Here is a 26,742-nt window from a genome sequence, read left to right on the forward strand (position 1 = left end):
TCCAGCCCGCCCATCTCTAGATTGACAGCCTCCATCACGGCCGAATTCTCGCGCCTGCGCCGTGTGCGTCTGTATTCGGCGCAGGCGCAGTGACTGTCGGACCGCTCACTGTGCCGGCATCTCCACTGCGCCTGCGCCGATGACGTCAGAGTGCTCCCAGGAAAAGACAACGCCCGGCCTCAAGCAGTGAAGATGCGCAGGCGCAGTGAGTGGTCTGACAGTCACTGCGCCAGCGCCGAATACAGACGCACAAGGCGCAGGCGCGAGAATTCGGCCGCGATGGAGGATGGAGGATGTTTTTTTCCCCTGAAGTCACCCGTATCTACAAGTGTGACGTCACACAGGAACTGTTCTTGGACTTACTTTCTTTGGCTTCCCCGCTCTCACGCCAGCTACCGGCCGGAGCAGCGTGTGCAAGAGAGGGGAGGCGAGAGGACAGAGCAATCTAACCACCACGAGGATAAAAGAAAAAAGAAGAAGAGAGAGAGGAAAAAAGGACTTGGGACTGTATACGCATCCTACATCACTGGAAACCTGGAAGCAACTGACAGTATACTATTGCAGGTGAGAACGCTGCATATATAGATTGTAATAAACAGGATTTTTATATTAGGTCTTATCTTTTGTAGTATTCAAGGGTAGTATCTTTTTTACAGTGCGGGATCCAATCAACCTGACAGTTTTTACAATTCTTAAGTCCAGGCAGGGCTTTCAATTGGAACCCAGCAGCGGCCCCCGGGATTAGTCCCAGGGCAATATCAGACACTCAGGTTGCATAGAGTAGAGGCAGCGCAGGAGTTCCCCCCCCCCCTTAACTTTGAAACCAAACTAGCTTGAATTCAGAAATTAAACTCAGGGTGTTAACTTTTCCTATGTTGTTTTCACCTATATGAATAATTACAAAATCTGGAGGTGGAATTTTTTTGGACATACTGTTACATTCAAAAAGCAAGTCTTTTAATTTTAAGTCCTTTTTCACATTCCAGCAGATGTTAATCTTGAATTTTAATCCTAATGTAGCTGCAAAGTTACGTTCTTGAGCTCATTTCCAACAATTTCCAACAATCCAAATTATATGGGGTGAACCTAAAAAAAAAACAAAAAAAACTAAGCTACTAGTAAATTTGGTCAGAATGCCCGCCGGCCCCATTAACTTTTATTTTGAACATGTGTAGGTGATGTGGGCAGTGCAATATGTGGGTGGGGCTGTGTGTGGGTATGGCTTAAGGGTGGGCGGGGACACAGGGGCCCCATGAGTTGTCAGTCCACCCCTGGTAGCCATATACAAACGTTTTAAAAAGACTCTACCCATAGGAATCACACGTGAAATTAAATTTAAAGAACCTAGTAAGGATTGAAGATCCTTCAGGGTAGTTTTCTTCTTAGTAAGTAAATTGGAAATAGCGATTCTGGTGTTTTTTGTTTTCTTGGATGGAATGCTAAATTGCATGTTCCTTGTGTCAATATCGATACCTAAGAACGTTAGGTATGTAGTGGAAAGAACCGTTTTTTCTTCAGCAAATGTGATATTAAACTCATTTGAGATGTTTAAAAAAAAATTTAAGTAGAAACCTACAGTCATCTGAATAGCCTTTTCCAATAAATTAAAAATCATCGAGATAATGAATTGCTTTTCCTTTAGAGGTAGGTTGATCTAAAATCCAGTTTAAGAAGGTGGAGAAGGCTTCAGAATAGAAGCATGATAGTGTGAAACCCATTGGTAGAGCCTTGCCAAAGAAAAATGATCCTTGGAAATGAAATCCTAGGGAATTAAAACCACTTGAGTGTATGGGCAGATTTTATGTCGGCCTTGGCTAATAATGCATCTTGACCCATAGTATTTTCAAAGCAGAGTCAAAAGATGCGTAAGAGACAGAGGCAATATTTTTATTAATTTCATTGTTTAATGAATCATTCATTGGATAGGACAGGTGGTGAATTAAACGGAAGGAGTTGAATTCTTTTTTGGGTACCAAACCAATAGGGGATAGACGAAAATTTAAGAAGGGGGAGCAGAAAAAGGACCCGCTACCCTACCCTCTTCTATTTCTTGGGAAAAAATAATATTTAACCTTTATAGGATTAATATTAACCGATTTCAGGTTCTTGATCCACTTACAACCTAAGCCTTTGTATTCAGGAACAAAGAAACCTTCTGAAAAACCAAAAATGAACATTTCAGCTATCTGCCTGTCTGGTTAGCCATGGGATTAACTTTTGGACTTTCACTGGAGTCGGTGCTTTTTTCGTGAGCATTTTTTTTGTTAGTATTTCTAGTGAACCCCATCTTTTTAAAACCTTTGAATATTGGATGGGTTCCATTACAGAAGGTGCACTCGTGACGATATTTGCAGTTGTTTGCCCACTTGCACTGGTTCTCGTTAAAAAAGAAGCAGATGCCTCTTTTTGTATATAGCTGGTTGTTAGTGGGTTGACGGAAAAAATGTGATCTATTAGGCAGCATGAGGTTAGGCCATAGTTCTACATCCTTAGTGCCCCACTGAAGATGCGGGTAAACCGCCTGTTTCTGACAATACATTTCGTCATATGAATTCCAGGCATTAGCACCGAAATTTCGGTAGGCTTTCAAAAGATAATCCATATTGAAGAAAAGTCTACTGCGAAGTTCCAGATGTTTTCTGGGACTAAATTACACCACTTTCACTACACCTACCTATTTTACTAAGACTTAGCTTTTATTTCATATTATTTAATAATTTTGGTGTAACTGACTAATTTGTTAAAAATCTCAGTGATCACTGGCCATTAATATATTCCTTTGAGTTACCCTGTCAGGACCGTCATCTGACTGGGTTTGAATATACACTATTCACTAGCAGGCTGTGCACTTGCCTGTATTTAATATTTGTTGAGTGCAATTCATTTTATTTTGCTGTAATGGCCTAATGAACAACTGCCATAAAATTCAGAGCCTCACGCTGCCCCCCGACATGTTTCGCCGACTCACGGCGTCTTCAGGGGTTAGGGCAGAGTGTAAGCGTGTCCTCCTTGCGACCAGCTTATAAAACCTTTGTTTGTGATGTCATTATTGGGAGCCTCACTAGGGGGCGTGATGGAAGGTTTTTGTCAAGTGCCGATTGGATGTATGCTGTGGTTCGGCCTGCTTTCGTCATAACTACCGCCCCTTGACCTCGGCTACTTCTCTTCAATTGGTCCTCGTCATTGGCAGGCGTCCGTTTACGTCATGGCTCCGCCCATCCCACGTCAACTGCCTCCTTCCAATTGGTCCTCGTCATCAGGTGCTAGCACGCATGCCCAGTTGATGTAATTGCTCTCCGATTTTGAGCTATTGCGCATGCTCACCGACTTAGTCATCAGCCTCCTCAATACATTGAGCTCAACGCGTCACTGATGCGCATGTTCACGGACTTTTATTCCGGCTGTGATGGTACTTCCATTCTTGTTCTCCCTGGAGGTTCCCTTCAGGAGGTATTTCCTTATACCCGTCCCTTAGTATTCTGTCCATCTTGGGTTTATCTCTCTACTCATAGCCACTCTCACATTATGATATTCGTATATTGCTCTATTTATCTAATATATATTCACACTACCTTTCCCAATGGCCTCATATTTCCTATTCTTTCTAATATCATTCTATATATTGAGATTACCTATAAGGGAAGGATGGAAGAAGTGGGAATTAGTGGCTAGTTTGGAGAATATAGAATACTATCCAGGGATATGGGGACAAGGGGAGGAGGGGGAATGGGGGGGGGGCAGGGGGAGACAGATTTAATAGCTCCACATCCTTAATCCCATATCTTTAAGTTGATGAGTTACCTGTTAGGAGCATCCCTATACTCCGACTACATAAAATGTTGACTATACCCCATTATGTATCTTTTGTGGTTTTCTTCATCTATCTCCAACTTAGTTAGTCTCATTTTACTGGTTATTTTTCCACCTTCAATATTTTCTCTCTCCTTTTTATCCCCTTATTGTGATATTCTTCTTATTTATATACCTTCCAATGTATATTTCCTATATTCAATTTCCATGAGGCTCCCAACTCTAGACCATTTTCTCATATTAGGGTTCCATAATTAAATTGTTATTTTTTGTTATCTTTTTTAATTTTTTTCTTTTTTTCCACAGGGAGGTTGCTCTATTTGGGTTAAAATATTTTTTATCTCATATACTACTTCAGTTGATAATTCTTTTGATTTATTTTATTTTCTTTTTTCTCTTAGATGGGGGTATTCAAAATCTACAGAAAGGACGAGTACGTGAACCCTTCATTTAGCCCTTTTGGGGCTAGACTGTTTAGTAAGTATATCCATTTCGTTTCTTCTTGTTGGAGTTTTTTGTCTATATCTCCTTTCCGTGGTCCTGATTTCACTCTCATCAGTCCCCAAAATTTGAAATCGGTGTTGTGGCCCCTGTGCTTTTCTCTCATATGTCTGGCCAGGCTAGTGTCCTCTCCGGTGTTGATACTGCTCAGATGCTTTGATATTCTTCTTCTCAACTCTTGAATTGTCTTCCCGACATATAATTTAGGGCATTCACAGCTGATAACATATACAACCCCCTTTGTCTTACAATTAATGTAGTCCCTGACTTCATAGCTTTTTCCATCTACCGGGTTTGTGAAGTTTTTAGTGATTTTCATCCGACTACAGAAAGTACAGTCTCCACAGGGGTATGATCCATTGTGAGACAGCCACGTTCTTTTCTTAGGTGTTTGGTGGGGTTGGTAGTGACTATGAACTAGCTTTTCTTTTAGATTTTGTCCTCTTCTAAATGTTATCGCTGGATATTTTGGTATTACTTGTTGTAGGTCTATGTCGGCCTGCAAGATATGCCAATGTCGTTTCAGAATCTTTTGTATACCACTATGTTCTGTATCATACGTACCTATACACCGTATAATCTTCTCTCCCTCTTTTGTTTTTTTGTTTGTCAATAGGTCTACTCTTTCTGTTGTTCTAGCTTTATTATAGGCTCGATGCAGGCATTTTTTGGAGTATCCCCTCTCAATAAATCGTGAGTATAAATTTCTACATTCTTTTTGGAATGCTTCCTCGGTGGAACAATTCCGCCTGGCTCTAAGATATTGTCCCACCGGGATCCCTTTTTTTAGAGAGTCAGGGTGGAAACTTTGCCAGTGTAGTAGGCCATTTGTCGATGTTATTTTCCGATATATTTCGGTTTGGATTCTGCCGTCAGGCTGCAGGTTAATTTTCAGATCCAGAAAATTCAGAGTGCTTTCGTGTATTTCAGCTGTAAACTTCATACCAATCTGATTATCATTCAGTTGGCTAACAAAATCATAGAATTGTGCCTCTGTGTCATCCCAAAAAATCAAAATATCATCTATATAACGACCCCAAAATAAAATGTGTTGCGTGTATTTTTCCATAGTGTCCCTAAATACTATGCGATCTTCCCACCACCCTAGAAATAAATTCGCAAAACTTGGTGCACAAATCGTGCCCATCGCGGTGCCAGTGACCTGCAAATAATATTTCCCGTTGAACATAAAGTAATTGTGCTCTAACAAAAATGTTAATAGTGAAATAACAAAACTATTGTGCTCATAATATTGTATTCCCTTTGTATTCAAGTAGTGTTGTGTTGCCTGTATACCAAGGTGATGCTGAATGCTGGTATACAGTGCCTCAACATCAAGACTTGCTATAAGTGTATGTGAATTCACCTGGATTTCCTGCAGCCTGACGACAGTATCCTTAGTATCTCTAAGGTACGAGGGTAGTGTTCTAACGAATGGAGAAATGACCTGCTCCACATACTCGCTGATGCCTTCACACAGGCTTTGATTGCCAAAGACGATAGGTCTCCCTGGAATTGGTTCCCTTTGTTTATGGACTTTCGGAATAGCATAAAAGGTTGCTACTGTCGGTCGTGGTCTAAACATAACTTTATATTCCTCCTTAGTAATTAGATTACGATCTTTGGCATTTTGAAGAAGTTTTTTTAACTCCAATACAAATTTTTCAGTGGGGTCTGTTCTTAGCTCCCTATAGGTGTTATTTTCATTCAAGAGATCCATTATCATTTGTTCATAATCTTTTCTTTCCAATAGAACAATATTCCCTCCTTTGTCCGAAGGTTTTATGACTAGGTTGTCATTATTCATTAAATCTTTCATAGCTATTTGCTCTTCTGTGGTTAGATTGCTGTACTTATTTCTCTTAGGGGCTCTGATTTTTTGCAGGTCCCTAGTAACAACATCTACAAACGTTTGAATGTTTGCATATTTACCAAACGGGGGGGTAAATCTGGACTTGGGAGTTAGGGTGCTAAATGGTGGACTAGGGGCTACTATTTCCCCTTCTCCTTCTCTCTGTAGCACCTCAAGAGTCTCAACTGCTTCCCTCTCACGGTTTTGTGCATTAATTACCGCTTGCTCGCTGGAATTAAATTCCTTGTGCAGTGCTAGCTTCCTAGCGAATAGGTTGATATCTTTCACCCACAGAAAACAGTTGAAATGTGGTGCTGGAGTAAATGAGAGGCCTTTTTGTATTAAACTCACATGTTCATTTGTTAGATTTATCTTCGTTTTATTTATAATCTGCATTGCTCTCTCATCCCTTCCATTTAGTGCTACACTTGGGTCTATACTCTCCTCTATTGTCCGTGATGTTTCTATTATCAGATTTTTTGATTGTAGCCCCATTTTACTCTGTCGCGTAATTGCACTCCCATTCCTAGCCCTAAAAAACCCTCCTGTGTTGCAGTTTGTGGTTGTTGAGCAACATTTGTTAATAAAGGTAAGGAGGATGATTGTGGATATTGTGGATATTGTGAGTACTGCGCTTGCAAATTTTGCCCTTGATCTTGGTTTGCTGTCCATATTGGATTTCCAATTAGATTTGGATTACTATTGGGAGCAACGTTCCTTTGGGAATTTTTCCTCTGTGAATAGGGTACTTTATTTTTAGATTTTCGTTTTGTACTCCCCGTTGTTTGAGTATTATTACTCTCTATCTCAGAGGTTTCTGATTCAGATATATCTGTGTATTCTCTCCAATTTTCCTTTTGTCTAATAGGAAATCGCCCCCCTTGTTTCCTGGGATATACAGTCATGTGAAAAAATTAGGACACCCTTTGAAAGCATGTGGTTTTTTTGTAACATTTTTAATAAAAGGTTATTTCATCTCCGTTTCAACAATACAGAGAGATTAAAGTAATCCGACTAAACAAAGAAAACTGAAGAAAAGTCTTTTCAAGATCTTCTGTAAATGTCATTCTACAAAAATGCCTATTCTAACTGAGGAAAAAGATAGGACACCCTTGCCCCTAATAGCGAGTGTTACCTCCTTTGGCTGAAATAACTGCAGTGAGACGGTTCTTGTAGCCATCTACCAGTCTTCGACATCGGTCTGAGGAAATTTTACCCCACTCCTCAATGCAGAACTTTTTCAGCTGTGAGATGTTTGAGGGGTTTCTTGCACGTACAGCCCTTTTCAAGTCACCCCACAGCATCTCAATGGGATTCAAATCTGGACTTTGACTTGGCCATTCCAGGACTCTCCATTTCTTCTTTTTCAGCCAATCTTTGGTTGATTTACTAGTATGTTTTGGGTCATTGTCATGTTGCATGGTCCAGTTCCGCTTCAGCTTTAATTTTCTAACTGATGGTCTCACATGTTCTTCAAGCACCTTCTGATACACAGTAGAATTCATCGTGGATTCTATGATGGTGAGCTGACCAGGTCCTGCTGCAGCAAAGCAGCCCCAAACCATGACACTTCCACCTCCATGCTTCACAGTTGGTATGAGGTTCTTTTCTTGGAATGCTGTGTTTGGTTTACGCCAAACATGTCCTCTGCTGTTGTGTCCAAATAATTCAATTTTGGACTCATCTGTCCAAAGAACATTATTCCAGAAGTCCTGGTCTTTGTCAACTTTATCTCTGGCAAATGTCAGTCTGGCCTCGATGTTTCTCTTGGAAAGCAAAGGTTTCCTCCTTGCACACCTCCCATGCAAGTTAAACTTGTACAGTCTCTTTCTGATTGTAGAGGCATGTACTTCTACATCAACAGTAGCCAGAGCCTGCTGTAGTTCTCGAGATGACACTTTAGGGTTTTTGGAGACCTCTTTTAGCATCTTGCGGTCTGCTCTTGGGGTGAACTTGCTGGGGCGACCAGTCCTGGGCATGTTGGCAGTTGTTTTGAAAGCCCTCCACTTGTAGACTATCTTCCGGACAGTGGAATGGCTGATTTCAAAATCTTTTGAGATCTTTTTAAATCCCTTCCCAGACTCATAGGCTGCTACAATCTTTTTTCTGAAGTCCTCTGACAGCTCTTTTGCTCTCACCATGGTGCTCACTCTCACTTCAACAGTCAGGAGCACACCAAACTAAATGTCTGAGGTTTAAATAGGGCAAGCCTCATTCAACATGCAGAGTAACGATCTACTAATTATGTGCACCTGGTGTGATATACCTGTGTGAGATCTGAGCCAATTTAAGAGGGAATACATGTGAGGGTGTCCTATCTTTTTCCTCAGTTAGAATAGGCATTTTTGTAGAATGACATTTACAGAAGATCTTGAAAAGACTTTTCTTCAGTTTTCTTTGTTTAGTTGGATTACTTTAATCTCTCTGTATTGTTGAAACGGAGATGAAATAACCTTTTATTAAAAATGTTACAAAAAACCACATGCTTTCAAAGGGTGTCCTAATTTTTTCACATGACTGTATGTTACCAGTCTCGAAGTCTTTTTTGTCACGATTATACTTCCTATGTTTACGTTCTTTTATTTCTCCCTGGAGGCTTTCTACGTTTCTTTGCAGCTTTTGTTCGTACTCCACAAAAATAACCAGTAAAATGAGACTAACTAAGTTGGAGATAGATGAAGAAAACCACAAAAGATACATAATGGGGTATAGTCAACATTTTATGTAGTCGGAGTATAGGGATGCTCCTAACAGGTAACTCATCAACTTAAAGATATGGGATTAAGGATGTGGAGCTATTAAATCTGTCTCCCCCTGCCCCCCCCCCCCCCCACATTCCCCCTCCTCCCCTTGTCCCCATATCCCTGGATAGTATTCTATATTCTCCAAACTAGCCACTAATTCCCACTTCTTCCATCCTTCCCTTATAGGTAATCTCAATATATAGAATGATATTAGAAAGAATAGGAAATATGAGGCCATTGGGAAAGGTAGTGTGAATATATATTAGATAAATAGAGCAATATACGAATATCATAATGTGAGAGTGGCTATGAGTAGAGAGATAAACCCAAGATGGACAGAATACTAAGGGACGGGTATAAGGAAATACCTCCTGAAGGGAACCTCCAGGGAGAACAAGAATGGAAGTACCATCACAGCCGGAATAAAAGTCTGTGAACATGCGCATCAGTGACGCGTTGAGCTCAATGTATTGAGGAGGCTGATGACTAAGTCGGTGAGCATGCGCAATAGCTCAAAATCGGAGAGCAATTACATCAACTGGGCATGCGTGCTAGCACCTGATGACGAGGACCAATTGGAAGGAGGCAGTTGACGTGGGATGGGCGGAGCCATGACGTAAACGGACGCCTGCCAATGACGAGGACCAATTGAAGAGAAGTAGCCGAGGTCAAGGGGCGGTAGTTATGACGAAAGCAGGCCGAACCACAGCATACATCCAATCGGCACTTGACAAAAACCTTCCATCACGCCCCCTAGTGAGGCTCCCAATAATGACATCACAAACAAAGGTTTTATAAGCTGGTCGCAAGGAGAACACGCTTACACTCTGCCCTAACCCCTGAAGACGCCGTGAGTCGGCGAAACATGTCGGGGGGCAGCGTGAGGCTCTGAATTTTATGGCAGTTGTTCATTAGGCCATTACAGCAAAATAAAATGAATTGCACTCAACAAATATTAAATACAGGCAAGTGCACAGCCTGCTAGTGAATAGTGTATATTCAAACCCAGTCAGATGACGGTCCTGACAGGGTAACTCAAAGGAATATATAAATGGCCAGTGATCACTGAGATTTTTAACAAATTAGTCAGTTACACCAAAATTATTAAATAATATGAAATAAAAGCTAAGTCTTAGTAAAATAGGTAGGTGTAGTGAAAGTGGTGTAATTTAGTCCCAGAGGACATTAGTAGTAGAAAGTGTTGATTAACACACCACATCTCTGCTCTTAAAGGGGAAGTACGGATATTGCAGTTCCAGATGTTTATCACTGAGAACTGCTGAATAGATAGAAAATGCCTGAATCCACATGAATATGGATCTGTTTTTTTAAATTTTTGATTCATCCTCGTAATTTGATTCTATTTTGTCAGTTTTGACTGAATCTTTATTAGATAGAGGGAGAGATTATAAATTCATATATTCTCTCTTCCAAAATTTTTCTTTAGTAGATAAGGGAAGATGATAACCTAATGGGGATATGTGACACACCATTGCCTCCTTAAAACATGTATCAGAAATGCCTTCTAAAGAGTGAGGGACATGTATGTCAGATATGGGAACAGGAGGGGTAGCAGTTTGCTGAATATTCAACATAGACAAATTCCCATTCTATTGAATTTTAGGCTGTTCCCATATATTAGCTACGGCGCTATCCTGCTTCTTATTAATGGCTAAAAAATATAAGAATTCATTAAATACATTGATTTTTTGTTGAAATGCTGATGGTAGCTGGTGTGGTGCACAATGTAATATTGTCACTATGAGCCGTTATTGTCTCACCCTCCTGGCGCGATCCTGTGGACGTTGACGGAGGGGGACTGGATGTGGAAAGGTGCTTCTTCTTGGAAATTGCTTTATTGGGCTCCGGAGATCTCTTTCTGCTTGTTTTCCTGGATGGTTGTGGCTGAGGTGAGTATCTTACTCTAACCCTGCGATTCCTCTTACCACCCTCCGGTACGCTAGTCTCTTCACTGGGCATGCGCGTGCCATTGACGACTGATGAATCTATCGGCTCTGGGCTTGCTCAGGAAACTGCGCAGCATACAGGATCAGAGGATGCCGGAACGTCATCAGAGGGCAAGTAAGGAAGGGATAAGCATTTTTTAAGCCACTGTTCTCCCCCATTAGATTCCGCTTTGTAAATTAACTCTTTTAGAAATTCTTCCATGGAGTTGAGTGTAGCAGGTCCGTACAGATGCTTCTCTGCGCTGTGAATGCGCATCTGACGTTTAACTTCTTCTTTTACAGGTGTCCTCCCGCCTTGACAGTTAGGCTGCTATCCAATGATCGTGAAGATGAAGATAACGGACCAAATCTCCAGTTGATCCTTGTGGATGACACCTATTACCAGGTAAGATAACTTTATTAACATTAATACAATGAACGGAACCATACCACCATGTGTTCCCTTCATTGTATCACACAATCATATACTGCCCCTACATACTGTACACACACACACCTATATATATATATATATTTATACACACACACACAATAGACACATTTACACACACTTACACACATGTATACACTTAACTTTCCTGCAGGCATATGAAGTCTGTCAGAAAGAAAGTCCAGGTAGAACAGCTCTGTTTTAGCTTCTGGAGCCTCCCCTCCCCCTCATGTTCCTTCCGACTGATGAATAGCGAACTGAAGCTTTCTGCAGGAGGTGTTGGCAGGCCCTCCATCTGCTCTCCCTGAACACTCACCAGAACGGCCATGGCAGGTAGGAGGGGCTTCAGCTTCCTGCTCTGCTAGAGCAGGCAGGAAAGCTTTATTTCAGTGGGGAGGAGAGCGCACTGAAGGAGTCTCTGGCAGGGCACCCTCTTCAGATGTGGAGAGAAATGCGTTGTGTGTACTCACACAGGCCCCTGAATACAGTTATGTGACATAACTGTATTCCAGGCTGTGAAGGAGTGCAGGGCAGAAGGCTAACTTGCTGCCCCCTTGCAGTTTTGCAGAGCACCTCACTCTGCCTCATGAGCGATGCGCCCCTGTGTACACCCTTACATGCTGTCTCTCTTTCCTGGGGCAGACAAGATCATCCAGCAAGACAATGTGATATGTGACACGGCTACAAATGTGTTCCATTGGTTGGAAGAGCATGCCCAAGACTTCCAAGTATTACCCTGGCCCCCTAAGTCTCCAGATTTGAACCCAACTGAGCATCTGTGGGATCACCTCGATTGTCATGTTCGCTCTATGAATCCTCCCCCATGCACGCAGTAGCTCTGTAAGGCACTGCAGGCTCCACAAAAAAAAAAAAAATCTGTGTCTAATATTAAAATAAGAAAAGTGCAATTTCTTCAGCAAAATATTGTGAGGTGTCCATTACCTCTGGCTATCGCCTGTGCGTATCTGTAGTGCATACAAAATATATTCTACATTTTTCAAACCAGAATATGGATCTAAATGCTTTTGTAACTCCATGTAATTAAACATTTAGTACAGCTACTGAGTTATTCACTATAAATCTATCCATATAGCAGCACTTGGGGTTTGTTTTTACTTCCTTCTCTGTTCACCTCTCTGTTTGCCATTCTGTTTAGGGTGTGTTTTTTTCTGTCTGGATTGCATGTGTTTTGCATGCGCGTGAAGAAAAACTGAAGAATAAGAATCTAGATGATGATGTAGTTACGCTACCTTTCACCTCCCTCCTCCCGCTCACATCGCCACACCGTGTAAGCTAAGCTATGCTCTGCCTCGACAGACCTGAGGGATCCACCGCTTCTGAGCCCTGCACATGTCCAGACCTCTTAAACATCCTCCCCGTTGCCGTGCCGTGACTCCCTGCTCTTCCTTGGTGCTGGATGGTTGTCTCCGGTACCGGCTTGCTGTCCTTTAACTCTCCACTCCTCGCTCCTCTGCTTCTGCTGGTCTCTGGATTTTTTATTATGAGAAAGTTTGACTAGATCAGTTTATTATTTTTATTTTTTGGTCTAAGTAATTAATATAAGAAGAAAAGAAAAGGGGGGAAACAAAGAGAAGAAAAAAAAAGGAAAGGAGGGAAAGCAAACATATTATAAAGGGAGGGGAAAAAAAATGGCCCCTAAGCAAAACAGGCGTTCCTCCGACTATACATCTGCCAAAACAGGCCAGAAACCGACTGAATCTGCAAAAATTAAACAGTTCTTGATATCCTCAAGTGTTGTAACCACAAGAGCAGGACAAAAAGGGTTGCATGATCTGAATGCCAAAAAAAAAAAGGCGGATTTAGAGTGGAAGAAGTATTGGATGGTTACATTCAGGAGGTGGGGGCGGAGAGAGGGCGTAAATGTCTTGTCCAAAGATGAATCTTCTCCACTAAAGGAAATCTTAGCTGCGGTAAAAATAAAACGGAGACCTAATAAAAGATATCTCAATACAACTTGGGGTAATTCAGACCGATGTGGTCTTGATAAGAGATTATGTCACAAAGATACGGGACAGAGTAACTACCATAGAAAAAACTGTGGAGGTCTTGGAGGAGGAAGTTAACATGTTTAAAACGGATATCCCCATGTTGAGATCTGAGAGTAGCATCTTAAAAAAAAAGATGGTGGAGATGGAAGATAGATCTAGGCAATATAATGTGAAAATTGTGGGCCTACTAAAAGGCATGGAGGGGATAATCCTTGTGATATGATACAGACTTTAATTTTGGAGAAGTTTGGAAGGGAGCATTTTTCTTCATATTTTTTTGTGGAAAGGGCCCATCGGGTTCCAAGGGGTAAACCAACTCCTGGAAGGCCCCCGCGGATACTTCTTGTGAAGATAATTGTTTCACGAGGCTAGGATATGATTCTGAGAAGGGCAAGAGAGTGCCCCCCCTATCTAATATAAGGCGTAAATTGGAGTATTTTTATAAACCGATGGAACAGGGAGGATTAAATATTCCCTGCTTCAAGGGCTATTTTATAGCATCAAAGCTATGGCTATATTATGAATGGGAGAAAAGCCCACTGTTTAGAACCTTGGTGAGGATTTCATCACATGAAAATATCTTTACTTTATTGAAATCTGACCAATTAATCAATCTCCAACACTACTATAGAGTTGCTGCAAAGCTTCTAATTAAGTCCTGGAGTACTATTAGAGATTGGTTGGGAATAAAGAGATCCCTTTGTTGTACGCCCCTTTGGCAAAATTACTATTTACAGGCTCTAAATTAATTGGTTGGGGATCAGTATTGGCAAAATAATAAGATTCTCCATGTTGCACAGGTGTTTGGGAATGGGGATATTCTTTCGTTCTTGGAGTTAGCACAAAGAGAAAATATATCTAATCTATCTTGGTTTAGTTCTTTTCAGTTACGTTTGGCACTTTTTAGTATAAAGGAAAAATCGTTGTTTGATATAGATACTGTATTTTTCACACTATAAGACACATTCCGCCCCCAAAGAATGGGGGGAAAATGCCCCTGCGTCTTATGGGGCGGATACTAATGAAGTGCTTCCATTATAGAACGCTCATTAGTACCGGAGGACCGGGAAGCGGTGAAAGATCTGTACTCACCGCTTCCTGATCCTTGGCGGTGCACAGTGTGAGGGCGCACTGTGACCTCACATGGTCCGCACCTGTTCACAGCGCAGCAGACGAGCGCGGGCAGTGAGGAGCGGTGGCGTCCAGGAGCAGGAGAGGTCATTTATTTATTTTATAAAACATGAGGCTGATGGGGGCTATTGAGCGGCATAATGGCTGATGGGGGCTAATGAGAGGCATAATGGCTGATAATGGGGCTAATGAGGCATAAGGGCTGATAATGGGGGCTAATGAGGCATGAGAGCTGATAATGGGGGCTAATGAGGCATAAGAGCTGATATGGAGGCTAATTAGAGGCATAAGGGCTGATAATGGGGCAAATGAGAGGCATAAGGGCTGATAATGGGGGCAAATGAGAGGCATGGGGCTGATATGGGGGAGATGAGAGGCATGGTGCTCTTATCTGAGGTCTGATTGGGGGTCATTTAAATCGGGGTCTGAGCTGAGGTCTGATTGGGGGTCTGATTTGGGGTCTTGTTAACATTGGGGGTCTGATTTGGGCTGTCTGCTGAGGTCTGATTAACATTGAGGGTCTGATTGGTGGTCTGACCTGAGGTGTAATGAAACATTTTTTTTTTCTTATTGTCCCCCTCTAAAACCTAGGTGCGTCTTATGGGCCGAAAAATACGGTACTTCCACATTTTTGAATGATTTGATAGCAAAGCCAGCACAGAGATTTCTCAACTTTATAAACATTTACTTAAAGCACGATTTGATAATATATACTCTCCTGGGCAAAAGGCCTGGGGAAGTAATTGCCCAATGATTCAATTAGATGACTGGGATAATATATTGGTGAATTTAGGATTAGTTTCTTATAATTTTAATCACGTTTTGGTTCAATTTAATACTTTACATAGAATCTATATTACACCTTTATGGCTTAACAAATGGGGTTTGAGAAACACTTCTAATTGGCCACGGTGCGATTCACCTGAGGCTGACCATCTACATATGTTTTGGACTTGTATAGAAATAAAAGAATATTGGGGGGACAATTCATAATTTCTTACCCAAAATCGAAAAGTGGTGATTCTATTTACGGTAGCGTCTTGGATTTTGAGTGACCTTTCCAAGGTTGGGTGCCATAAATATAAAATGACTCTTTTGGTTAAAATAATGTTTTTATCAAGACTTTTGCACTGGCTTGGGTCTAATCGAATACTCCAAGTATAAACACATGGTTAAATCTCGATATTAAGATTAAGATTAAAAGATATGAAAATATTTAATATAAACAAAGAAACTCTGAGGATAAATGGTTGAAGGTATGGGGAGAATGGAATTTTTAATTTTCAATGGCTCAACCTCCTCACTATTCCCTTTCTGTCCATTTGATGGGGGGGGGGGGGGGGGGGGGAGGGAGACGCATCGCAAAGGGGAAGGAGTTTAGGAGGGAATTGGGAGGGGTAAGGGTTAAAAAAAATGGAAATAACAATTTTGATGTTTTATTTTGTATTGAAATATATTATTGCTTGGTTTTTTCTAATAATAATAATAAAAAATAAAAAAAAGAATCTACATCTCCTAGCATCCATTCACTCCAGGGCTGGGTGAAAAGCGCACTATAGAACATGCTGTGATTTTTCCTGAATACAGAGATGATGCGTGAAAAGTGACACTCATATACACAGACTCATTCAAATGAATGGGTCAGGATTCAGCCCACATTCTGTGTGTTTGCTTCACACATTGCACCTGGATGGCGGCCTTATAGGGAGAGAGCTGCAGCAGAAAGGATGCTCACCGTGCCGTGAGCTGCCGGCTTGAAATACATCTAGCAGAGCAAAGAATGTGGAAGGAGTTCCATGGATCCATGTAAGGTACAAAGCTGCTTATAGTTTTGTTAGAGATTGTCATGTACAATATGATGTCCGATTTTAATTTTTTACATTAATCCTGGTATAACAGACTGGCCAAATGGGATTTGTACGGCCAAACAAACTTGTGACATTATTTGATAAATGTCTAGTATGTTGTCTTGTCTTGAGGGGACTAAAAACCTGATGGGAAACATACAATGCATATAAAGATTTTCTGTCTTTATTTTTTATTTTAAACCCCTTCCCGATCACCTCACCCAAGTTTAGGTTGGTGGTTGGGTATTAAAAAATGGCCACTCATGAGCGTCATAGTGCCAACTGTTTTTCCACACTACATACTATGCAACCATAAATGGAGCAATTAGAAAGTACAACTTGTCCTGCAAAAGCACTCATACGGCTATTTGAATGGAAAATTAAAATAGTTAAGGCTTTGTGAAGACTGGGATTTAAAAAAAAAGAAAAATCGCCCAGTCTTGAAGAGATTAAACCACACAGTAACACAAAAATATGCCTAAAAACATCAGACTGTCACACCGTCACCTTTAAACCCCCCCTCTAGTCATTAGTTACAACTGTTCTGGTCCGTACTGAACTTTGCGAGTTCGGGTACACTGACCTGAACACAAACTTTGCCGGAAAAGTTCGGGTTCGGTGTTCGGGCATTTAATAAAGCTTGTTGAAAGGCTGCAGGGCAGCCAATCAACAAGCTTTTAAGCTGTAGGCACTTAGAAGCCATCACAGCCATGCCTACTAATAGCATGGCTGTGATTGGCCAGTGCAGCATGTGACCCAGCCTCTATATAAGCTGGATCATGTGTAGCACCACCCATCAGCTCTGAGTATTGCAGGGACAGAAAGCAGGCAGCTGAACTGAAGGAGAGAGTTAGGAATCAGGCTATTTGTTTTGTGGCTGACCTACAGTATAAAGATTTTTTGTGGGTGCAATACACCGGCTTTGCACCCCTGACACAGAAATAGGATACTAAATCTGGCTGTTAATTCTGTGGGTGACGTATAGCAATATTTTTGTGGGTGCAATCTACAATCTTTGTACCCCTGATACAAAAATACAATAGTTAATCTGTCTGTTAGTTTGGTGGGTGACATATTCCCATATTGTGTGAGGTACTGTACACCTGCATTGCATACGTGTCACAGAAATTAATATAGTTAATCCATCTGTTAGATTGGTGGGTGATATAGTCCCATTCTTGTTGTGAGGTACACCAGCATGGCATACCTGACAGGGAAATAAATACAGTTAATCAGTCTATTAGTTCGGTGGGTGACATATACCCAATTTTTGTGTGAGGTACACCTGCATTGCATACTTGACAGGCAAATGATATAGTTAATCCCTATGTTAGATTGGTGGGTGACATATTCCCATTCTTATTGTGAGGTACACCTACACTGCATACGTTAGAGTGAAATTGATATAGTTAATTCATCTGGCAGTTCGGTGGGTGAAATATACCTAATTTTTGTGTGACGTACACCTGCATTGCATGCGTGACAGTGAAGTAGATATAGTTAATCCGTCTTTTAGATTGGTGGGTGACCTCAAATAATGAGGAAAGCATCAAATAAGGGACGTGGCCCTGGTTGTGGTGCTGCTGGTGTTGGTGGAGCTCCTGTTGCAGGGAGAGGACGTGGTTGATCTTTGCAAGCTACAAGCCCAAATGAAACACCTTCCTCAGGTGCACGTAGAAGACAAAAACTTCAGCGTTATTTTGTAGGCCCGAATACCGGTGTACGAATGGTGAGGCCAGAACAAGTAGAGGCGGTAGTAGATTGGGTGGCTGACAGTGCCTCCAGTTCCTTCACATTGTCTCCCACCCGGTCTTCTGCTTAAAGCGCAGAGTTGGCACCTGCAGCCCATGGCCATCTGTCTTTCACCTCACCCCCTTGCAAATCAGCCAAGCAGTCTGAGCCCCAAGCCATGCTGCAATCTCTTATGCTTTTTGATGACTCTGCTGGCAGGGTTTCCGTGGGCCGTCCACATAGCCCTGCCCCAGAAGTTGAAGAGATTGAGTGCACCGATGTCCAACCACTTATGTTTCAGGATGTGGACATGGTAGGACCACCGCAGCAAGTCTCTGATGACGAAACACAGGTGCCAACTGCTGCGGCTTTCTGCAGTGTGCAGACCAGCAAGGTAGGCAGAGGTGAAGAGCTGGTGGAAGATGATGTGGAGGATGATGAGGTCCTAGACCCCACATGGAATCAAGGTCATGCGAGTGACGTATGCAGTTCAGAGGAGGTGGTGGTCACACAGCACCAGCCGCACAGTAAAAAAGGGAGCAGGGTGCAAAAGCAGTGCAGCTGTCCCCTAGCCAGTACCCCTTCTAACGCCCAACGCACCCAGGGACTATACACACCAAAGCCAGCTCCAAGGAGTTCCCTGGCGTGGCAGTTCTTCAGACAATGTGCTGACGACAAGAGAGTGGTTTGCACGCTGTGCAACCAGAGCCTGAAGCGAGGCATAAATGTTCTAAACCTGAGCACCATCTGCATGACCAGGCATGTGCAAAGCACGAGTTGCAGTGGAGTAAACACCTCAAAAACCACGAAAGATTTCAGGCTCCTCCTGTTCCCTCTTCTGCTGCAGTCTTGGTACTCTTCCTCCCCCTCTGGAGAGACAGTGGCACCTGCCACCCAGCAACACCTCCGTCACCATCACCACACTGTCCCATGGAAGCGTTCATCTGTCCATCTCCCAAACACTGGAGAGAAAGAGGAATTACCCCGCTACCCACCCACGATCCCTGGCACGGAATGCCAGCACTTCAAAATTCCTGGCCTTTGAAATGCTCTCATTCTGTCTGGTGGAGTTGGAGACTTTTAAAAACCTTATGGCTGTGGCTGTCCCACAGTACGTGAATCACAGTCGTCACTACTTCTCCAGGCGAGCCATCCCTGCCCTGCACAACCAAGTGGCGGACAAAATTGAGTGTGCACTGCGCAACGCGATCTGTGGCAAGATCCACATAACAACCAATACGTAGACCAGTAAGCACAGTCAGGGACGTTATATCTCCCTAACTGCACACTGGGTAAATTCAGTGGCGGCTGGGCCCGAGGCGGATAGCAGTTTGTCGCATGTCCTTCCACCACCGAGGATTGCAGGACGTTTCTCTTTGCCTCCTACTCCACTTCCTCCTCTACCATCTCCTCATCCTATCAATGTAACACCTTCACCACCAACTTCAGCACAGCAAGGGGGAAACGAGACCAGGCTGTTTTGAAAATCATCTGTTTGGGGGGAAAAACTGCGCAGGAGCTGTGGACAGGCATAGAACAACAGACCAATGAGTGGTTGGTACCACTGAGCCTCAAGCCCGGCCTGGTGGTGTGCGATAACAGGCGAAATCTCGTAGCAGCTCTGGGCCTAGCCGGTTTGACGCACATCGCTTGCCTGGCGCATGTGCTGAATTTTGTTATGCACAGGTTCCTGAAAAATTACCCCGATATGTCAGAACTGTTGCTGAAAGTGTGGGCTGTCTCTGCACGCTTTTGGCGTTCTCACCCTGCTGCTGCTTGCCTGTCTGCGCTGCAGCATAACTTCGGCCTTCCCGCTCACGTACCCACAAGGTGGAATTCCACCTTGCACATGCTGGAGAGACTGTGTGAGCAGCAGCAGGCGATAGTGGAGTTTCAGCTGCAGCACGCATGGGCGAGTCGCTCTGTGGAACAGCACACTTCACCACCGAGTGGGCCTCCATGCGGGACGTGTGTGCCGTGTTGCGCTGTTTCAAGTACTGAACCAAAATGGCCAGTGCCGATGACACCGTCCTCAGCGTTACTATCCCACTTTTATGTCTTCTTGAAAAAACACATTGGGCGATGATGGAAGAGGATGTGGCACAGGAGGAAGAGGGATCATTTCCATGGTTATCAGGACAGTCATTCACAAGTGGCTCGGAGGGTGGGTTCCTGCACCAACATTGACCAGGTACACAACTGTCCAGCCAGGGCACAGTTCTGGAGGATGATGAGAAGGAGGAACAGTGTTCACAGCAGGGTGGCAACCAAAGCAACTCAACATCAGTGGAGCGTGGCTGGGGGCGGGATACAGACGATACACCTCCCACAGAGGACAGCTTGTCATTGCCTCTGGGCAGCCTGGTACACGAGTGACTACATGCTGCAGTGCCTGCGCACTGACCGCCGAGTTGCCCACATTCTCACCAATGCTGATTACTGGGTGGCCACTCTGCTGGATCCCCGCTACATGGACAATGTGCCATCCTTAATTCAGTCACTGGAGCGTGCTAGGAAGATGCGCGAGTACAAGCGCACGCTGGTAGACACGCTGCTGATGGCATTCCCACCTGATACCGGGGGCTCATTGGAAACACAAGGCAAAGGCAGAGGAGGAGGAAGAAGTCGCCAATGCAGCTGGGGCACCACCAGCACCTCAGAAATGTGGAAAAGTTTTGTCAGCACGTCACAACAACCAGCACCACCAGCTGATACGGAATGTCTTAGCAGGAGGCAGCATTTCACCAACATGGTAGAACAGTACGTGTGTACACGCCTACACGTACTGACTGATGGGTCTGCCCCATTCAACTTCTGGGTCTCCAAATTAGGCACATGGCCTGAGCTTGCCCTTTACGCCTTGGAGGTGCTGGCCTGCCCTGCGAGTGATCACAGACAAGCGGGGGACAACAAGCACCACGTCCACCACCTCCTCAACCTCCTACTCCACTTTTACTTTGTCCTCCTAGTTAAAGATTATTTTAAAAAAAATAATTCTATTCTATGTTATTTTAAGTCATTTACCTATCTACATTAGTTTGCAGGGCAATTGTCCTGCTCTTACCCCTATGTTGCTTCCGTTTGCAGCTCTCTAGCCCTTACTATGTCTATTTTACAGGCATTTTAGTGCACCAAAGTTTGGGTCCCTATTGACTTCAATGGGGTTCAGGGTCAAGTTCAGGTCCCATACCCGAACTTTGAGGCGAAGTTTGGCCGAACCCGAACTTTTTAGGTGTTCGCTCATCCCTAATCACTAATTTTACTTACAACCATGATTTCTCTATACGTTTCATGTAAAGTAAAAAATGTCACAGGCTGTAATAAATATTTTATTACAAATACAGTTGATTTAACCAGTAGTGTATAATACAATACAGGTTTATTTTGATTGCATCTGTATTACTTCTGTAAAAATAAAAAATAAAAAATTGATTGGTCGTATCTACTAAATTACATACAGTACAAAAGAAGGAGTGTTTAATGGCCATGGACACCTTTTGGGGCAATTTTTTGGGCTTAAATTTTTTTTCAATTGCTCTTGAAATTTTGTAACTTTTCCTTAACAGCTTTCACTACATCTACAGACTAAGGGCTCATTCTATTTTGCGGTTCACAAAAAACAGATCTGCAAAAAATATGGATGATGTCCGTGTGCATTCCGTATTTTGCACAGTGGAACAGCTGGCCCCTAATAGAACAATACTATCCTTGTCTGTAATGCAGCCAATAATAGGACATAGCAATACAAAGATATACCACCGGCGCTGATTACAGTATTAAAGCAGCAGTGTCAGAAACAGCTCCGCAATAGCTGTTATGAAAGGGTTAAACACTTGATTTATAAAAGGGAGAGACACCGCGCTGAGCCTAATTCACCTGACCCTAATTAACCTCTTGTTCCGATCGTGTAAAGCCTATCCACCTCAGTTTTTAAAAAGCAGGATTACCTTGGTTCTGATGTGTGGGATTAGGGGACCACCTTCTCGGGCGTTCCGGTATGCACGTATTCTTCTACACAGAGGTAAATAGCAGGTACAGGTAGGCTGTATGGAGTTTGCCCCGGCCGGTAGCGAGACTCCGTTTGTACTTACGCTCACAAGGGGAGCTGGTGACGTCACCTGTTTGAGCTACGGGCTGCTGTTAGCACCAAAAAACCTTCCTACGCGTTTTGAGTGCTACGGCACTCTTCGTCAGGGAATCACTCTAGTGCCTTCAGTAGCTGCCTTTTATTCTACCCGCATATGATGTTAATTGCAGAGATTTACCAATAAAGATATATTTGATATATTCAATCGAAACCAAATAACTCAATTTCAGAGTTTAAACCATTCGGGACCAGTGTTAAAGATCCATTGGGTTTCTTTTTTTGACATGTTTTTAATGAAATCGCCTCCCCGTATATCCATTTTAACTATTTGTATCCCAAAAAAGGAGGATCCATCAAATTTTCCATTATGCTTTACTGTATAGTGTCTGGACAGAGGGTGCCCTTCAGATTTTTTATTTATATTATATATATGCTCACTCAGTCGTTTTTTTAGTTGTCTCTTGGTGCGCCCAATATATAACTTTTCACAAGGACATTTTATGGCATAAATAACTCCTTTGGTACTGCATGTTATGTAATCCCGGATGTTATATTCAAAGGTACCATCCTCATTTGTTATTCGGCTCATTTTGCTGGTGTATTTCTGAGATTTTTTACATACCATACATTTTTTGCACGGAAAAAATCATTTTAACCTCTGCTTGTCATTTATTTTTTTTGGTATTCATTATAGCTGCACATTTTTTCGTGGGTGCGATTATGTTCCCAATATTTGCTGCTTTTTTATAAACAAATGCTGGATCTTTATTGAACAGATGTCCAATTATCTTATCCTCCTTTAATATGTCCCAATGACATTTTACAATATTCCTAAACGTTCGTGTTTGTGCATTATATGGGATGATAATGGGTGGAATTTTTTCTTCTTCTTTTTTTTCTATTTCTCTATCCTCCTGTTGTATCTCTGATACTTTCTCCACCATTACGTTATTTAAAAGGGTTTCCCTCTCTATGGATTTAATTTGATCTTTCTGTTCCAAGAGTTTGTTTACATTATATCCCTTTAAAGCAAATTTATTTTTTAATCTATCTGCTTCTTTGTCATACTCTGCCAGCTCAGTGCAATTTCTCCTGATACGTAAAAACTGACTCCTAGGTATGTTGTCAAGCCAGCAAGGTAAATGACAGCTAGTCCTGGAGATGTAACTGTTGGAGTCAGTGGGCTTTTCATACGTTTTTGTGCATATTTCTTCTCCCCTTACATAAATAGTCAAATCTAAAAAAATAATTTCCCTAAAACTATATGTGGGAGTAAATTCCAAATAAAAATCATTTTTATTAATATCCATTAAGAACTCCTTTAAACCTACTCCTCCCCCCCCCCTCCCAAATAAAAATGACGTCATCTATGAAGCGCCGCCAGAGGACGCGGTGTCTCTCCCTTTTATAAATCAATAATAGGACATGTTCTATTTTTTTGCGGAACGGAAAAGGAATGCACACGGAGTAACTTCAGTTTTTTTTGTGGATGCGTTGAAATGAATGGTTCCGCATACGGTCCACAAAAAAAAAAAAATGGAACGGACATGGAAGAAAAAATACGTTTGTGTACATGAGCCCTTACTCTGTGCCTCACAATAAATCCATCAGGAAACTGCTCTGATGGTTCCATGTGTGCTTCTCTGACAGCTCTTAAACACTCATTTAAGCCATATTCTTATTAGTTTGATAAGAATTTAGCTGTAATGAGTGTTTGAGCTACCAGGAAAGTACATATAAAAGCCACAGATTGAACCATCAGAGCAGCTCCTTTATTCGTTCAGTATATAACACCAACTGAAAAAAAAAAAAAAAATCCCCAAATGAGCAAAATGCAATTATAAACAAAAATTGCCCCAAAGGAAGTCCATAACCTTTAAGCACTTAAGGGCAAGCCAATGGCTTGTACTAATAGTCAGTGTCCTGTGAAAGATTTCCAGTGAAAATGTGAAAACTTGCTGTATATTAGGTAATCAGAATCTAGAGCAACAGACAAAGTTTGTTAATTGGGTTTACTTAAAGAGGTTGTCAGAGTTAAAAATGCAGGGAGCCCCTTTAAATATGGTAAAATAACAAACTAAATCAGTAGTCATGCCCTTCTCTCCCTGCTGCTTCTACTTCTGAGCTCTGGTCCTCTCCGCTGCTAATGTCATCTTCCTGGTTGCATCAGCGACATTCTCTGCACATAGGTCACCGCTACAGCCAATTGGCCTCAGCAGTATACAGGATGTCACTGCTGAGGCCAGTGATTTCGTATGCACGAAACATCACCGCGACAGCTAGGAAAACAAACAGCAGTGGGAAGGACCAGGGCTCAACGCTGGAAGAAGTAGGGGAGAAAAGGGGCGAGTAGTAATTCTTTGGTTATTTTACTACATTTTCAAGGGCTACCCAAGTCTTCAATTTAATAGACATTCACAAATCTGTTGTTCCAACTCGCCATTTCTATGGGGATTTGGTACTAAACGCAGGCCCCAGGCGTCTTAGTGAATGGAAGCTACACCAACAGCGTAGCACAGGGGTGCACAACCTGCAGCCCGGGGGCCACATGCGACCCTCAATACCATTCTATGCGGCCCCCAGCCATCTGGTAGCAGACATGTAGGTCTATATCTTGTGGCTGCTCACATGAATCTTACATGTATTGTCCCATTAGATGGGAGTCCCAGAAGTGTAACTAGACATTTAGAATATATACTGTATGTTCAATATGCCATAAATATAGTATTTCACTTGGTAATACCCCTTTAAAGAATATTTTCGGCCCTTGGAATTGTTTCAGGCTGACAATGTGGCCCCCAACCAGAAAAGGTTGTGCACCCCTGGCGTAGCAGAACAAGCTATGCTGCTTCCATAACTCTCAAAGTACAGGCGAAACTCAAAAAATCTGAATATCATGCAAAGTTAATTTATTTCAGTAATGCAACTTAAAAGGTGAAACTAATATATGAGAGACTCATCACATGCAAAGCGAGATATTTCAAGCTTTTATTTGTTATAATTTGGATCATTATGGCTTACAGTTTATGAAACCCCAAAGTCACAATTTTAAAGGTCCCCTTTGCTCAGGGGGTATGGATTAATTAGCTGACTAGAGTGTGACACTTTGAGCCTAGAATATTGAACCTTTTCAAAAAAAAAAATCTAATTTTAAGCTGCATTAATGCATTTCCTTTTAAGTTGCATTACTGAAATAAATGGACTTTTGCACAATATTCTAATTTTTAGAGTTTCAACTGTATACATTTGCTGTTGGTTTCTAGGAAGCATATTCAAAAGTGACAACCAATATAGCTGCATGTGCTGTGATGACTTTCAGAAAATAATAGAAAAGGTACAATTGTATACAAAAGCGTCAGTGTATCTGTAAGTAAAAGAAACTGAATAAATACACTTTGGCTGCTGCTCTAACTTCTGATTCACTAATATATGATAATAAATACATTTTTACATTTTGGTGGTAAATCTCCTCTAACCATTCACAGCCTAGACTTCAACATACTCTGTAACAATATGCTGTGCCAGACATCAACAGGTTATTCAGTGCAATTATTACTTTGAAGGAATGTGTCAGTCATTGCTGTCAGTTTTCCATTATTCCTGAGTGAGTAACTGTGCGCGACAGAGTTCTCTTAATTTAATAATTGTACTTCTTGACAAACTTCCAGGTTCGGTGAAGATTTTCTGGAAAGAGAAACATTTTTTTGTTTTATTGAAAAACAAACAAACAAAAAAAAAACATAATTCAGATTTTGCTAATTTCTTAGCAAACAACCTTCATTTGTTTTCCCCTTCACTATCTGGCCAAAGTGTAAAGCCTAATTAGAGAGGTGTCTGTTTCGGATGGAGGGTGCACATGAAATTTTAAAACTCCGGAGAGAAGCAATAGCGTGTGCCAAGAAAGTGTTTCTCATAACTGACTCCATGACTTCTGGCTTTAAAGGGGTTGTCTCACTTCAGCAACTGGCATTTATCATGTAGAGAAAGTTAACACAAGGCACTTACTAATGTATTGTGATTGTCCATATTGCCTCCTTTGCTGGCGTGATTCATTTTTCCATCACATTATACACTGCTTGTTTCCATACCCCGTTTCCCCGAAAATAAGACAGTGTCTTATATTAATTTTTGCACCCAAAGATGCGCTAGGTCTATTACAGCAAGAGAAAAAACTGGAAGTAGGTCTTATTTTCGGGGAAACAGGGTAGTTACGACCACCCAATCCAGCAGTGGTGGTCATGCCGTTGACTCTTCATAACTTCGGCGGATCCACCGCCAGCTATAGGGGTCACTAAGACTGGTGTCTAAAACAGACGGTCTTAATAAATGACCCCAGACTGTTTCCAGGGCTGATCACTGTCATGTGTATGAGCCTTTAGTGATATCAGTGAGGTTATTGTGGTGTATAAGGCCTCATGCACACAGCCCGGCCGTGGCCATATTGTTGCCCACATACCGCGGGTCCGCAATGCACGGGCACCGGCCGTGTGCACCCCGGAGCTGCGGTGATCCGGAGCTGCGGTTTGGCACGAAGTCACGGAACCCCACAGAAGCACTACGGCGTGCTTCTGTCGAGTTTCTGTCCGTGCCTCTGCACTGCAAAAAAATAAATAGAACTTGTTATATATTTTTT

General features: G+C 42.3%; 1 protein-coding gene across 3 annotated transcripts in view; it reads right to left on the reverse strand.

Annotated features, from left to right (window-relative positions):
* GRTP1 (growth hormone regulated TBC protein 1) overlaps positions 1–26,742 on the reverse strand; it is a 92,412-nt gene that overhangs the window by 5,830 nt on the left and 59,840 nt on the right. The window contains exons 9-10 of one of the 3 annotated variants that reach the window (XM_044284774.1): positions 25,666–25,793; positions 11,121–11,249 (exon numbers count right to left, since the gene is read on the reverse strand). In XM_044284774.1, the coding sequence (XP_044140709.1) occupies positions 25,704–25,793 (90 nt within the window). In that variant the 3' untranslated portion in view covers positions 11,121–11,249; positions 25,666–25,703. Of the gene's footprint in view, positions 1–11,120; positions 11,250–25,219; positions 25,794–26,742 lie in introns of those variants that run through there. The other 2 variants (XM_044284773.1, XM_044284772.1) reach the window with 2 other exon arrangements.

Source organism: Bufo gargarizans, chromosome 3 (assembly GCF_014858855.1).
Source record: "Bufo gargarizans isolate SCDJY-AF-19 chromosome 3, ASM1485885v1, whole genome shotgun sequence".
NCBI classification, from domain to species: domain Eukaryota; kingdom Metazoa; phylum Chordata; class Amphibia; order Anura; family Bufonidae; genus Bufo; species Bufo gargarizans.